This window comes from Stegostoma tigrinum, chromosome 15, assembly GCF_030684315.1.
Source record: "Stegostoma tigrinum isolate sSteTig4 chromosome 15, sSteTig4.hap1, whole genome shotgun sequence".
NCBI lineage: Eukaryota > Metazoa > Chordata > Chondrichthyes > Orectolobiformes > Stegostomatidae > Stegostoma > Stegostoma tigrinum.
This window is the reverse complement of record NC_081368.1, coordinates 34,518,466-34,534,247: the sequence shown is the minus strand read 5'-3', so window position 1 is coordinate 34,534,247 and position 15,782 is coordinate 34,518,466. Positions and strand designations below refer to the sequence as shown.

At 39.3% G+C, this 15,782-nt stretch overlaps 1 protein-coding gene across 3 annotated transcripts in view; it reads left to right on the top strand.

Moving 5' to 3' along the window:
- arhgap20b (Rho GTPase activating protein 20b) overlaps positions 1 to 15,782 on the top strand; it is a 154,149-nt gene that overhangs the window by 72,551 nt on the left and 65,816 nt on the right. For all 3 annotated transcript variants that reach the window (XM_048544022.2, XM_048544020.2, XM_048544021.2), the window contains exon 2: positions 3,926 to 4,011. In XM_048544022.2, coding sequence (XP_048399979.1) covers positions 3,929 to 4,011 — 83 coding nt within the window. In that variant the 5' untranslated portion in view covers positions 3,926 to 3,928. The remainder of the gene's footprint in view (positions 1 to 3,925; positions 4,012 to 15,782) is intronic.

Below are 15,782 nucleotides of genomic sequence, written 5' to 3'. Positions count from 1 at the left end.
CAGGTAATTAAAAAGGCAAATGGAATTTTGTCTGCCATTGCTGGAGGAATGGAATTTAAAAACAGGGAGGCTATGCTGCAGCTGTATAGGGTCCTGGTGAGGCCACACCTGGAGTACCGTGTGCAGTTTTGGTCTCCTTACTTGAGAGGAGATATACTAGCACTGGAGGGGTGCAGAAGAGATTCATTCGGTTGATTCCAGAGTTGAGAAGGTTGGATTATGAGGAGAGACTGAGTAGACTGGGATTATGTTCATTGGAATTCAGAAGAATGATACATGTAAGAAACATCTATATACATATAGAAACATAAAAGATTATGAAGGGAATAGATAAGGTGGAGGCAGGGAGGTTGTTTTCACTAGCAAGTGAAACTAGGACTAGTGGGCATCGCCTCAAAATAAAGGGAAGCAGATGTAGGACTGAGGTCAGGAGGAACTTCTTCACCCAAAGGGTTGTGAATCTATGGAATTCCCTGCCCAGTGAAACGGCTGACGCTACCTCACTGAATGTTTTTAAGGCAAGGCTAGATAAATTTTTGAACAGTAATGGAATTAAGGGTTATGGTGAGTGGGTGGGTAAGTGGAGCTGAGTCTCAAAAAGATCAGCCATGATCTTATTAAATGGCGGGGCAGGCTCGAGGGCCCAGATGGCCTACTCCTGCTCCTCGTTCTTATGTTCTTATGTCTTGCAAATCTTCTCATGCTATCCTCTCAAACTCGCCTTCTTTCTAATGGGCCACCAGCATGGCACCCACCAATCCTATTCTTCCATTTGCCATAGGCAGACATTCTTGCCAGTTTCAGATATCTCAGGATCCCTGAACCGGCATTATCTTTGAAAACCAGACATGTACTGAGTCAAATGGTGGCATTCCAGAGTTGCCCTTTACTGTGCACATAGAGATAGCAAACACAAATTCACACTTCTCAGGTCACATGGCTGACATTTCTTGCACATACAGATACACATATGCACAGGAAAGCCTTCAAACAGTTCAAAAAAATTCACTTTCATTTAGCAACAGCAAAGGTGAACAAAACAAATAAACAAACAAACTGAAGTTGCACTTGTCATTGGGAACAAGCAAGAACTGTTTGCCTTTCTAATGATTGATAACCGTAACCAATTCTCACCTACTGGAACCAAGTGTTAACTAAGCCCTGTCCACCTCATTGCACTTAATGCTGCTCAGCTCTGTCAAGCAGAAGGTGATGTTCCTCTTGCTCAATGTCCCTGTTGCAGTGCCTTTGGCTCTTCCATAACAATCTCAGGCTCTTTTTGCTTGCTCTAGTTGTGCAGAGCACAAAACAATAATTATGCAGCAAATAATTCTTAAATGAAACAAAAACATAGGAGCTTTCAAGCATGTGCACATTGTGGCAGATCCCAGAGTATCTGGCGCAGACTTCCAAGATATGGTGTCAATGATCATAGATGACTTCCACATTGATGGAATAGAAATCTGTTGAATTTCTGTTGATGTACTCGGCTCTGCTATGGTATGGTATTCTCAATGCAATGTGTCTATCATGCCCTACGCTTGGGGGATGATAGCTATATTGGCAAAGCCTATTGCCCCGGTGCAGCACTGATCTCAAACGGGAAAATGAACTGAAACAGTGTGATCTGGTGCAGATTGTATTGGTGAGATGGTTGATGTATTTGTGTGTCTGGTGTTATGCGAGTCCACACAAGTCGCCAGTGGCTACTTGGAAGCAACCAGTTGCAGGAAAGTTTAGCACAGCTGTTACCTTGATAGCCATTGTGATAGGTTGGCTACTCCACCCTGTCATGTGGCAGGTCTCTCTCCAGCAGCTTTCATCATTCTGTATCAATCAGGACATCCTCAGCCTGAGATGAGACTACACCTGGCTCCTCTGGAGAAAATAGCATTGAGGACAAGGAATTCTGGCCCACCTGTCCTTCTTGTGCACCCAGAGGATTTCAACTTCGTGCCAACTTGAGACAAGTTCTATCTCCACTCATCCCCATCACACTTACAGTTCCAAGTTCTATCTCCACTCATCCCCATCACACTTACAGTTCCTATACTGTACCATATTTTGCCCTTATTCTTTCAATGCCAACCTACACATTAGCTTAGTACTCCTTGTGGGTTGATCTCAGTAGTCATACTGAAATGAAATAAAGTAAAATTCTGAGTATATATTACATACTTCACTATGTACAACAACCTCTCGTTCATAAAAGAATTGTTTTACTTTATGTAAATCTCCTCCAGTACTAACCCCGTTACAAATAAACAAACAATAGTATTCAATACCCAACATCAAAAGCAGTGAATCCTTTAATCACATCTTGTACTATTCAATCAAACTATGGACCTATGCACACCATCCCACTCCCAAACGCCAGCCCCAGCCCCACTGTGATAGTTACAGGTTGTGAAAATAGTTAAACCGTGATAGTGTTTTAATAACAACACTTAGTGCTATGCAGACAAACAACAATTGAAACTGTCAGTGCAGATTTTTTATAAAGAAGGACCATTGGACCCGAAACATTAACTTTGCTTTCTCTCCATAGATTCCGCCAGACCTACTGAGTTTCTTCAACAATTTCTGTTTTTGTTTCAGAGCATAGATTTGTTATTCAACTCACAGAGACCGACAGGCTGCTTTTGTTCAAATGTAAAGTGCAGTGGACTTAAAGAACTTGTCAGCCTGATAATGCTACAAACTTTATTCATTGTTCATGAACATTTTTATTTGCTTAAAAGATTGTAAGACATACTCTATGATAAGGCCCTCATTCCAATAAAAAATGAAGTCTATTTGAACTCAGCTCTGAATTCAAGTGAGTCTGCTGAGCTTGGGCATCTCCATCATTCCTGACCCTCCCCATTCCTCTATTGATAAAAGACAAGATCTGTTGAAAATGTGGGTAGATCTTCTGGACCCAGGGGCTGCAGTAACATTTTGGATAATACATGGAGTCTCCATGATCAGTTGAAAATCTAGGTCCATGTCTTAGAAGATGCTTTTGTTTAATTAATGCTATAGGTTATAAACTGTACTCTTTAAATCTGTTAACTTTTAGTGGGTACCAATTTTTTTAAATGATAGTCAATTCATTGAAATTGAAGCACTATAGATTCTTGAAATATGAAATAAAAACTTTACTGGATGAGTGCATCGCCAATAACGCTCAAGGATCTCAACACCACCCAGGATAAAGCAACACATCCCATCCATCATTCTCAACGTTTATTTCCTCCGCTACTAGCCCATGCAGACAGCAACAGTTATCAATTATCACCATTACAGCAGCTTATAAATGACGCTTTTGCAACATCTTTCAAGTGTGTAATGTCTACCACCTGGATGAAAAAAGAGAACATGACCAGCCGCAAGTTTCTTTCCAAGCCACATGGCATCCTGACTGGGGAATATTGTGAGTGAACCTTTACCATTACTGGGCCACAAACCTTCCATTCCATCCTAAACAATTCTCTGGGAGTACCCACATGACATGGACTTCAGCGAATCAAGATGGTGGTTCTCTACCACCTTCCCAAGGGCAATTGAAGCTGACAATAGGTGCTGGCTCAGCCAGTGATGCCCAGGTCCAATGAACAAAGGAAAAAACTCAGAAATGTTGGAAGTAGTCAACAAATCAGTCAGCATCTGAGGATGTACAAATAGAATTAACATTTCAGGTTGACAATATTTTATCAGATAGCCAATAGATTAATTGGATGCTTGAAGGAAGTGTAAACACCACAGAATTCATATGATTATTCTACAATTTTCTTCATATAAATTGCACCTTTTTCCATTTCTTGGAAATTACTTGACTTAGGATACAATTGAATTAACAACAGGAAGTATACTGCAGGCATTTTATATTGTGGACCATATCTTAAAATTATCATTGTATTATTGTTATCCTTTTCTCACACAGAGGATGAAACCTGCAGCAGAGAGGAGACGTTCAGCACCCACTATGGCCATTAGTAAAGCACTCAGCAAATCTAGAACACCATCCAGGTAAAAGCTTCATTTTCTTAATAATTAAAAGAAAGTAAACATTTGAAAAATTTCACTCTAGTAACAGCCACTGCTGCAGAAAGTCAGATAAAATATAAAACAATTTTAACAGAAAGCAAAGTCCTTAATTTGCATAAAGTATGCCCAATACCTTTGGATTTTCAGACAATATTTTAAAAAAAAGCCAATGGTATTGGGCAAAGTTTCTTAACATGGAAAGAGGATTGGCTTACAAATGGATGACAGGGAGTTGGGATGAGGGGGGCATTTTCAGGATTGCAACTTGTAATTAATGTTACAGGTTGCCACAGGGATAAATGCTGAGCCCACAATGATATGCAAATATATATTAATGACTTCTTTGATGAAAATGAATATTATTGCTAAGTTTGCAGATAATACAAAAATAGGTGGAAAGGAAAATGTGAAGATGACGCAAAAAATCTAAAAAGAAATATAAACAGGTGAAGTCATTGGGCAAAACCTCAGCAGATGGAATATCATGTGGGCCATCCAGATGATGTTTAAATGTTGCAGTTGTACTCGCCTCAACCACTTCCTCTACTCACTCGTTCCATAAACGCATCACCCTCAGTGTGAAAAGGTTAGCCCCCCATGTCCTTTTTCAATCCTTACATCTCAGCTTAAACCCATGGCCTCTAGTTTTGGACTCCCCCAGCCTAGGAAAAAGACCTTGGCTATTCACCCAACCTATGCACCTCATGATTTTATAAACCTCTATAGCGTCACCCCTCAGCCTCTGAAGCATCAGGGAAAAAAGCCTCAGTCTATTCAGCCTCTCCCTGTAGCTCAAACACTCAAACTTTGGCAACATCCTTGTAAACATTTTCTGCATCCTCTCAGGTTTAACAACATCCTTCCTGTAGAAGGTCAATCAGAATTGTATGCAGTTTTCTAAAAGTGTCCTGTGCGCCAATGTCATGTACAGCTGTAACATGATATCCCAATTCCCATACTCAGTGTTCTGACCAATGAAGGCAAACATACCAAACACCTTCCTCACCACCCTGTCTACCTATGACTCCACTAGCGAGGAACTGCATCTGCATACGTAGGTCCCTTTGCTCGGTAGCCCTTCCCAGCACACAGTTAATGGCAGACCTCCAGAGTATGCTAGTAAGACCACACATTGAATATGTGTACAATTTTAATCCTCTTGTCTAAGGAAAGATATACTGGCATTGGAGACAGCCCACAGAAGGTTCACTAGTTTGATCCTGTGTATAGAGGTATTTCCTGAACAGGAATTGTTGAGTAGATTGGTCTTTTACATACTGGGGTTTAGTAGAATGAAAGATCTTATTAAGACGTATAATTATATTAAGGGATATGACAGAGCAGTTGCAGAGAAGTTGTTTTCCCTTGTAGGAAAATACAGGGAAGAAAGCATTATCTCAGAGTTATCATAAAGTAAGACAGAGATGCGGAGGAAAGCTTTTCCTCAGAGAGTCGTCAGTCTGTGGAATTCTTTACTGTAGAGGGTCTGTGAGTTGAAGCTGGAACAGTAAGCACATTCAAGACTGAGATAAACAGATTTTTAATCAATAAGGGAAATAAACGTAATGGGGAAAAGGGAATAAAATGGAGTTGAGGATTATCAGATCGGTTACCATCTCATTGAATGGTGGACCAGCTGCTCCTCTGATGCTGCTTGACCTGCTGTGTTCATCCAGCTCTACACCTTGTTATCTCAGATTCTACAGCATCTGCAGTTCCTACGATCTCTTTGGGCCAAATGGTCTATTTTTCCTCCTACATCTTATGACCATACAGATGTCAAGCAGATCTTAGGAATATTAGCCATTCTTCATAAGTAAACCAAGATAATATCAGAAGCTATTATTACAGAAACAAAAAAGAAAATACTGGAAATATTCAGCAAGACAGGCAGGATCTCTGGTAAAAACATGGGCTATTTTAACATGGTATGTATTGCGGTCAAAATGTTCTCTTCACCTGATTTCCATACATATGCTCCTTTCGATAAATTTCCATTAAGTGTGTAATAAAAAACTGTTTTTTCCCTCCACAGTTGGGAACAACTATTACTATATAAGTCAGTGTAAACAATATTAAGGATGAAAGGAAGTTTGTGTGGGGTGTAGACCTGTCAAGCAGAATAGCATGTTTGTGTGCTATAAAATTTATGCAAAACAAAGGCATGTGAGTTGTAAGTTTTATGCAAAACAAAGGCATTTGACTGTTTATGCCATCAAGGAGCACTGGCAATACTAGAGTCAATGAGGATGGGGGAGATCTCTGTCCTGGTTGGAGTCTTACCAGGCACAAAGGAATATGATTGTAGTTGTTGGAGATCAGTCATCTCAGATCTAGGTCATCTCTGCAAAAGGTCCTTAGGGTAGTGTTTTAAGCCCAAACACGTTCCATCAATTGGGCAGAAGTTGAACTGAACTAGCCATATAAACATAATGGCTACAAGATCAGGAATGCTGCAAAGCTAATTCACCTCCTGACTTCTCAAAGCCTGTCTGCCATCTATAAGACACAAGTTAAGAGTGTTATGGAATACTGCCCACTTGCTGGATAAGTGCAGCTCAAACAGCACTCAAGAAGCCTCACACCATCCAAGTCAAAGCAGCTTGCATGATTGTCATCACATCCACAAGCAATCATTCCAATCCACACCACGCTCCCCCCCCACCATCAACACACAATTAAAGTAGTATGCACCATCTACAAGATACAGTGCAGAAATTCACCAGGTCTCCTTAGACAGCACCTTCCAAACACATGACCATTTTCATCTGGAACGACAAGACAGCAGATACATTATCACCTCCAAGCCACTCAGTATCCTGACGTAGAAATATGTCACTGTTCTTTCTGGAACTCCCTCTCTAACATTGATGTGGGACTCTTGGAACTTGGTGATATATGCCACTTCTACCAGTTTGTGATAGTGCATTAGGCCCATTTGAGATAGTTCCCTGCCAGCAATCCTTCTTTATCTTGGGCCTGTCTAATGATTAGAGGTAAATGATACACCACTATAGAGTAGCTACAGAAGAAGCTCTGTTCTTCAGTAATAAGAGGGTTTATTGCATGATAACAATTAGTACAATGGTATTCTAGTCAGGCACGGTGACTAGGACCTGCAGGAGCTGGCACAGAAACATTTGCTCCCTATGAAAGCTGAAGCAAAGCTCCTCATCTCTATGTGTAGACTGTGTGAGACATCAGTAGAATAGATGGACCAGATGTAACATAAACATTAACACCTAGCACACCATAGCCTTGTTCAACACAGTCAATCAATTTTTTTTAATGGCAGGAGATTAATTGATGTGCACCTGTAATTGAAGTAAAATAATGGAAATTATGGGTAGGAAGGCTTATGAGTTTTGGATAACGGTGGCACGGGGTAAAACTGGTGATAAGAAGTGAGTAACACTTGTATCTAAGTGATCTTGGTCAAATCATTTAATTTTTCTTTAAATAGCCTAGGATTTGAATGTAATGTTTCTTGCTTCCCTTTCAGAGATGCACTTTTGGTTTTAAATGTGGCAGGGCTGCTCTTGTCTTGTAGGAGAACTGTCAGTAAGCAACATGAGTAGTAATGGCAAACTCAACTGATCTACAGCCCCCAATTTGCTTTGTGATTCTTGCCCATGTCATCAGACAGATACAACAGATGCTCCATACATTTCATTTCTATTTTGTCTGCAAGATGAAGTTCCCTCCTGATGTTTACCACAAATGATTATGAAGTGAATCCAAGGAACATACCTTCCTCTTCAAGTTACAGATTGACTTCTTCACCTACGAGCTTCAATTACTTTCTAGCTTGCTGTCATCGTTTTCTTTAACTGAACTGCAAATTATGATGTCACCAATTGATATGTTGACACAACCAATGCCTGTAAAATTTTACAGCTTATTCTGAATATATTCACAAGCTGAATGAATCTTGAGATAAAACTAGTGGGCATAAGTTTAAGGTGAGAGGAGGAAAATTTAAGGAGCAACTTTTCCATGCAGAGGGTGGTGAGTGTATGGAATGAGCTGCCTGAGGAAATAGTGGAGGTTGGTACAATTATGATATCTAAAAGGCACCCGGATGGGTATCTGAATAGGATGGGTTTAGAGGGATATGGGCCAAATGCTGGCAAATGGGACTAGATTAATTTAGGTTATCTGGTTGGCATACACGAGTTGGACCAAAGGATCTGTTTCCATGCTGTACAGCTCTATGACTCTATGGCTCTAAATCTTGCCTAATGGTAAAAATGGAACTTGCTTTGATCTTGCTATCATGTACAAGAACATGAAGATACAACTTAATGACTAAAATATTAATGCATTAGTAACTTATGTAATAAATTCCTCATAAGTTGAAAATTTAGGATGTTTTCTTTACCAGTTGTTTGTGGGATCCAAGCAAATTTAGAATTTACTATTCTTTCGAACAACAATCAATAATGATACTATTTCAGACCAGATTGCTTTGCTTAAAGGGTAACAAGGAATTTGACAGCATGACCTTAGTGCCATCTATAGAAAGAAAATTATTTATTTCAACAACTTACCTTCTTTGGTTCTGACTTGTAAGAGTTCTGTCCTGGCTAGTCCATTTTTCAGTTTTGACTGCAAATGTACTTTGTTGCATGGCCATTTAATTAGCTCATTGATCTAATTCACTGTTCGATAAGCTAACAAAGTTATCTTCCAATTAGATACCTGTATTGTCTTTATAAAGCTACAAAATTAATATTAAATACTTCTTTACCTTTGCTAACCTTAGAATGAGGGCAAGAATAAGAGATGAAGGATAAGGGCTCAGTGGGAGAAGGGTTCAGTGGGAGCAGGGTGGGGGAGATGCTATGGAGGAGATAGTAGGCTGTTGATACATTGTTGGGAAAAAAGGGGAGAGTGGCGACATTTAGACACTGGGAGGTGGGATTTGGATCATGGGTGGTGAGAGGACTCCGATCACGAGAGAAGGGAATCCAATCACAAGCAGGTGCTTGTGGGACTTGTCCACTCAAGGGCAGGAGGGTCCAAATACAGAGTAGGTCCAATTGTAGGGAAGACTGTACCCCAGCAGGAGCTTGGATAAGGGGTCTGCAAGCCCTGTTGTAATGGCACTTACCTGTTGAATCTGTCCCTTCTCACTTACCCCAGCTTTCAATTTTACCGATCTCGGGGAAGCTAAAATTCACAAGCAACAAATCTAAACCTTGGTTAACTTTGAAGCACATAGTCTTTTAAAATATATAAATAAACTCCAGCCTTTGGCGAGAAGATTTCTATTAAAACTGAAAATAAATACTTTGCCCTTTGCCCTTCTCAAGCTAGGGTTTTAAAATTTCCTCTAAGGTCTTTTCCATTTCTTTGATGAATTTGTACTGAGCTGACTAATTGATTTGACAATGTTCCAATGACAAAAGTCCTGTGGCTAAAGTCAGATATTTCTCTTTGAGTAATTTTATTCTCTGAAAATTATCCACTGTTCAATAAATTCTTCTGCCCTTCACCGTTAGTTTACCAAATCACATGCCCTATTGTGATCCTTAAATTACATTACATAAAGAACAATCTATCCCTCACACGCATCACATTTTGTTCTTTGAGTTTTTTTTATTATACCCAATGCCAAATTCTTCTCTTCTTTAAGGTCAAATGACGATGAACATCTGATGTTTCTTTCCACTAATATGACAGAAAATAGATGCCAGTCGACTTTAGAATCTCACCCTGTTTGAAACTTCTTCATAATCCAAAACTGAGCAAAAAAAAATTTTTAATTTAAGTTTAAAATAACATTATGCGCTAAATCATGCAGCAATTTTGGATCTGCTGACAAATTCCATCTGTAGACCTAACTGTAGTAATCTGCCTCATAGTGGTTGGCTAATTGATACATTGTCATATACTGATAGTTAAGAGAACGTCTCCATGTTTCATACTCAAATTAATTTTAAACACTGACATTTACTGAAACATTGGCTCATTATATATATTCAAATTATATCATCACACACAATTGTTTCAGTAGCATTAGAATAGAGAAAAGACGGGTGATACCTAATATTTTAACAAATCAACTACCCCAGTAATGTTCACTTGTATTTTTCTTTCCAGCAAACTGTAAAACATTTTGCTACTCCTCATTTTCAGAGGCCCATAGTTTTGACCCAGAATATGGTTAGGCTTGGGAATATCTAACTTAGGAAGGCATCGCCACTGCTTCATTCAACCACAGCACCTCACAACCTCTTAGTTAGTGAGCAAAAGGTAGGCTGTGCCTCATACATGAGAGAAAATCAACTTAGCAAGGTCATTTGAACATAGTGCTAAGTTCAAACAGAACTCATTTTCACGATAGTGTGGACTTTAAACCACAATTGTGTTAATCATGAATATTTAGAATAAATGTAAGCATACATGAAGGGTGAGCAAAATCTGTAGAACTGTTATGATGTGATATTTTCTAAGTGCCAAGCCATTTAAAACAAAATGAAAGAAAAACAGGCTGCCTGCATCAGGATGAGTTGAAAAAAACTCTGTTCTAGCAGTTACAATTGTTATTTGTAACTTTTTCCTCAGGGCTTATCTTTATATAATAATGAATGCTTGGCTGCTTTCCACAAGCCATAACTATATCAGCAGGCAATCCTAAGATCACTGTTTGATTATTGACTCAAAAGCCATATTAAAGTATTAGTTAACTTTGGCTTGAGGTATTGAATAGACATTTGATTTTATAGGTGATTAGGCAATTGGGGATACATAACAATTTGAATGGATTTTCATGAATATTTTTAAACAGAGTAAGAACTGTACATTTAGACCTCTATTGTATTTCAACACAGCTCAACATGGTGGAAATTGGGCGAGCTGTCATGGAGATTGTAAGGGCAAAGTTGGTGGATGGGTTAACATGAGTTTTCACAGATGTGTCACAGCATCTGTAAGATAAGGGGCAGATGGGTTGGCATTTAGTTTGCACGTGGGGAGGGATTGAGGGCCTGGAATTTAAGAACGCAGCGGGGATGAATTCTCAGAGAATCGAAATGGGCCTTTTGAACAGGCTAAAGCAGCACTCTGCAATTTGCAGAGCCAACTTTGGCCTCAATTCAGGGGCTACGGGACTAACTGAATCCCTCACCCTGCCCATGTCCAGAGTAAAGTTTGAAGTATTTGGTCAAGGTTCTGCTGAGGTGATTGCTGTGAGCTGGCAAACACCCTGACTTGGGAGCAGAAATCTGGTATTTACTTCCATCAAATCATCTCAGGTCATCTGCTTTAAGATTGGATTGCAATGTGCAAAGTGTACATTTAGAGCTGTTCTTGTGGCAGATTTTAGGACTACACCTCTGAGCCTTGTCAACCTGGGAACAGCCAGTCACGAGGGGCCTTCATTTGTTTTAGCATGGCATCCTAAAACCTTTCATCATACCACTACTAATTCTACCATCAAATCCTCCTCAAAACCTTTCTCTTGTGATATGTTTGAGTCACCTTTGGTAACTCTTTTCCTAATATTAATTTGCATCCATTCCTCCCCGTCCTGTTGTTCATTTTTGCAAAACAACATTGTAATATTTGCTGTATTAGGTGGGTTTTATAAAAACAAATTATTGTTGCTGAATTGTTTGCTCACAGAGGTCAGCAGTAGAAACAGCAAGAGACCTCATCTCTCCTGAGTTAAAGAAAAGATGTAAATTAAGTCATATCCTCACATCTGATTGCCAAGTTAAAATCTTTCAGGAATATGTGAGTAAAAATGTCAGATAAGAAATGATTCAGGCACAGCTATACTGCCTTCCAAAGTTAAAAAACATACACGTGAAAATAATGTACTGCAGAGCTGCCCATTGCTCATAGAAGCATATTCCAGTGAAGGAACTAGCGGACTGAAGTTTGCAAACTGCTATTGTTGGCAAAAAAGGTAGTGACCCCTTAATTTAGGGCATTTTATCATTGGCCTACCTACCCTGCCATGACTTTACAGGCAGCAGGGGAGTTCTTGGGTTTTACACACGCCTGTGGCCAAAATCAGCTTCTTAAATGGAGGATAGTAACAGTTTAGGGCCTCGTGTGGACCAAACCAGTAGATGTCAGGAGGGGCATGAACAAAAAGTGTAGTTTGGCGGATTTATTTCCGCAGGATGTTGGCCAGTGCCAATCAGAGCACCCTCCCCGCTCCTCCAACCCCACCCCACCACAGTTTTGCCTCCTAACATCCAACACATCTGACCTCTATTATTAGGGCCTACAAAGGTGTGATCCCAGGCTTACTTGGGTCTGAGGACATGCCCATTTCCTCTTCCTTCTGAGCTTGCTACAACATCAGCGGTGCCCACTGATCCTGGTATGGCAAATAACCGCTGGTCTGCAATTGGCCAATGGTTCTGTGAAGTGCTACATGTGCCCAGTGTGGGCTTAAGATGCTCCTCATACTAAATAAAGGGCCATCACCCAAACAATTAGAGTGGATTTAGCTGGTCAAGAAGAGGCAACATGGAACCCAAAATTTGTATTGAGGTTTGGGGTATTAACCCCCTACTGCATAAGGGAAAATTTTCAGGGAAATTAACCTGTTCTATCCTGGACTTCTACAGGTATACTCACTACCAGAGACACGTTAGTTTAATTTTATTCTTAAAAAAATTCTTAAATATTTATTGGAAGCAAAATGGATCTCATGATGCAACTAAGTGTTTTGATTATTTTGATAGGCATAAAATATGTTGTAAGCTGCCTGAATAACTGTATCTTTTCTGTGAAACACACAAAATAACTGCTTGAACTGCCTGATATTTTTAATGTACATTAATTATACTTTAAAGAGCTCTAACTCATAAAGAACCAAAATTAAATTCATCTAGTGAACTAATGTCAGTCCTGCAATCAGCCCTATATATGCACTATAAGTACAACATACATTCCAACAGTATTGTGTGTGTATGTAGCAAAATTGAAATGCGTAATTCATTGAATGTGCAGTTTACATTAAACTGTCCTCTGACTATAAAATGCATCAATCTCAGTACCCATGCAGCCTGTGGAATGTACTACACATGCTCAGTAGCACTGCAGAGTTCCCAGCAGCTGAAGCTCAGAATGAGCTTTCAACCCTCATTCGTTGTTCAGAAATTCTTGCCTTTATTTGGCAAATGGCTATGCAAACCTTCTCTCCATCCTAAAAGTTACAACTGAAAAGTCTAAACAGTTGCACTGATATATTATTCTGTAATTAATTGTTGTCAGTTTGGCTTAGTCTACAAGAGCATTAGTGGAATATTCTTGCTTCTGATCTGTTTACAGAAGCCAGAATTTATTCAACCTAAAAGCAGGTTCAGACTCTCACTGTCACTGATTTGATGCTGTACTGACGCACAGGAAAACTGCACAAGCCATTATTGGTAATCATGAGCTTTTACAACTTCTGGCATATTACCTAAATATTTTTAATTTAAAAAAAAGGTTCAAAATTTGCTCTTGTAGTATGCTACAAAGAAAAAATGTTTAGCCTTGTATAATTAACAGTACACTTGCAAATGAAAGGCTTGTTCATGTTGCCTCATTAGTGCACTTCACCCATTTTTCTTTATAATTGCAGATGTTGTTCTTTCCTTCCTGCTCTTTCTGTCCTGAATCCATTGACCCTTGCTGGGGCTTGATTTCATATGCATAAGCCAGTCTCTGGTATTTTGCTCAAGGGGCTATTATTCATATAAATATATTCTTACATATGACTATTTATGTATTGGAAAAAGATACTGTTTCTAATGGCTAAAAGGTTGATAAACAGAGGACACAGATATCAGGTGATTGGTAAAAGAACCAGAGGTAACACGAAGAAAAACATTTTCAAACAATGAATGCTTAGTATTTAAAATGTGCTGTCTGATGGAATAAGTTTCAATAGAATGGAATCAAAGAATTACAGAACCTATACTGTGCAGATATAGGCCATTTGGCCCATCAAGTCTACACTGCCCTTCTGAAGAGCACCCCACTCAGACCCGGCCACCTCAACTACCCTACCACTGTAACCCAAATGAAATTTTTGTCCCATGGCCAATGCACCTAATTTGCACATCCTTGGGCACTGCAGGACACTGTAACACGGCTAATCCATCTAACCTGCACATCTTTGAGCAGTAGCTTGCAAAAGGAAATTGGATAAATGTTTGAAAGATTGAGAAAAAGGATACAGAGAAAGAGTTAGGATGGTGAGCCAGCTGGATTACTCTGGAAAACTGTGATACTCACATGATGGGCCAAATGGCATTATTTTCTGCGGCCCTATTCACCAGCCAACAGTTCAATTCCAACCTCCTGATCATATCAGCATCACAAACTCACACATGATCAGAATCCACTGGAAAAAAAGTATAAAAACATGGCATGTTTTCTTCTTCCCCTGTCCAACCATTACACCTCAACTGCTGCTGGAGATGAAAGCTATTAACCCTCTGTAGAGAGTTCAAATCTGAGACCAACTGCTTTATGAGGATTATATTTTAACAAGATAAGATGTATTGGTGCTGCTACTGCACAGTTTGTGCTTCAAAAATTGATGGTAGTGCAACTAAAGTAATATGCATTGTTGAAGCACAAAATTAAACTTGGTTTCCAATTATTCCGATTTTCATAAGAACTTAAAATTAGATGCCAAAGCACAACCAGAGACAAATAGGAGCCTCAGTTATAAATGCAAATCTGGGTGATAAGACTGGGTTATGACTCTCAACACAAATTTTGTCTCTGTCCATGATTCTACAACCATTTACTGATCCTGCCCAAAAGTCAAAGATTGTACGAATGAAGACAACCATTTCCAATCACGTTAAAAGATGAGCAGCTCCTGCGTAAAACTGTTGAAAGTTTTTGAGATATTTAAAGTAATTTGTTGCGTTAGAGATATTGTTACTTTAATGATTTCAAAATGCTTAAAATTGTGTAGCACATTTTGAATCCTTAAGTGCTGTGACACTTGCAATCAGTTTTTGAGTTCTAGATGCCCTTAATATATGCCTAGTTTAAAGTTTTTCAAAAGTAGTAGAGAATAGAGTGCTTGAAAATAAAAGCAAGCAGCAATTCTGTCTAAGAGGGAGAAATAGTTACAGGGCAGCATCAGGTTTGTATTTTTTTTCTCTCATGGGATTTAGGAAATGTTAACAAGGCCAGAATTTATTGTCCATTTCCCAAGCAGATCCATTGGTCTTCCTCTCAGTTATCAGATCACCAGTAAAACGGTGGAAGATGTCATCAACAGTGATATCAAGCAGCGTGTGCTCAGCAATAATCTGTTCACTGACATTTAGTTTGGGTGCCACCATAACCATGCAAATTCTGCCCTCAGTACATTGAAACATAGGAACAGTGCCTCGAGCCTCTTCCACCATTCACTGAGATCATAGCTGATCTGTTACCTAGGTCCATATGTCTGCCTTTGGCCCGTACTTCTTAATATCTCTTCTTAATATAAATTCATATCTTTCAGATTTAAAATTAACAACTGATCCAGCAGCCACTGGCGTTTATGGAAGGGAGTTCCAAACATCTATCTGTGTAGAAATGCTTCGTAGCGTTTCTCCTCCACGGTCTGTCCCTAATTCTTAGACTATGCCCCTAGTTCTAGAACCCCCAATCAATAGAAAAAGTATACCCTATCTTAATATCTTGAAGGCTTTGACCAGATCACCTCTTAAGATTCTAAAGATTGGAGAAAACAGGCCTAATTTGTATAATACCTCATTGTAACCTAGCCAGTGATG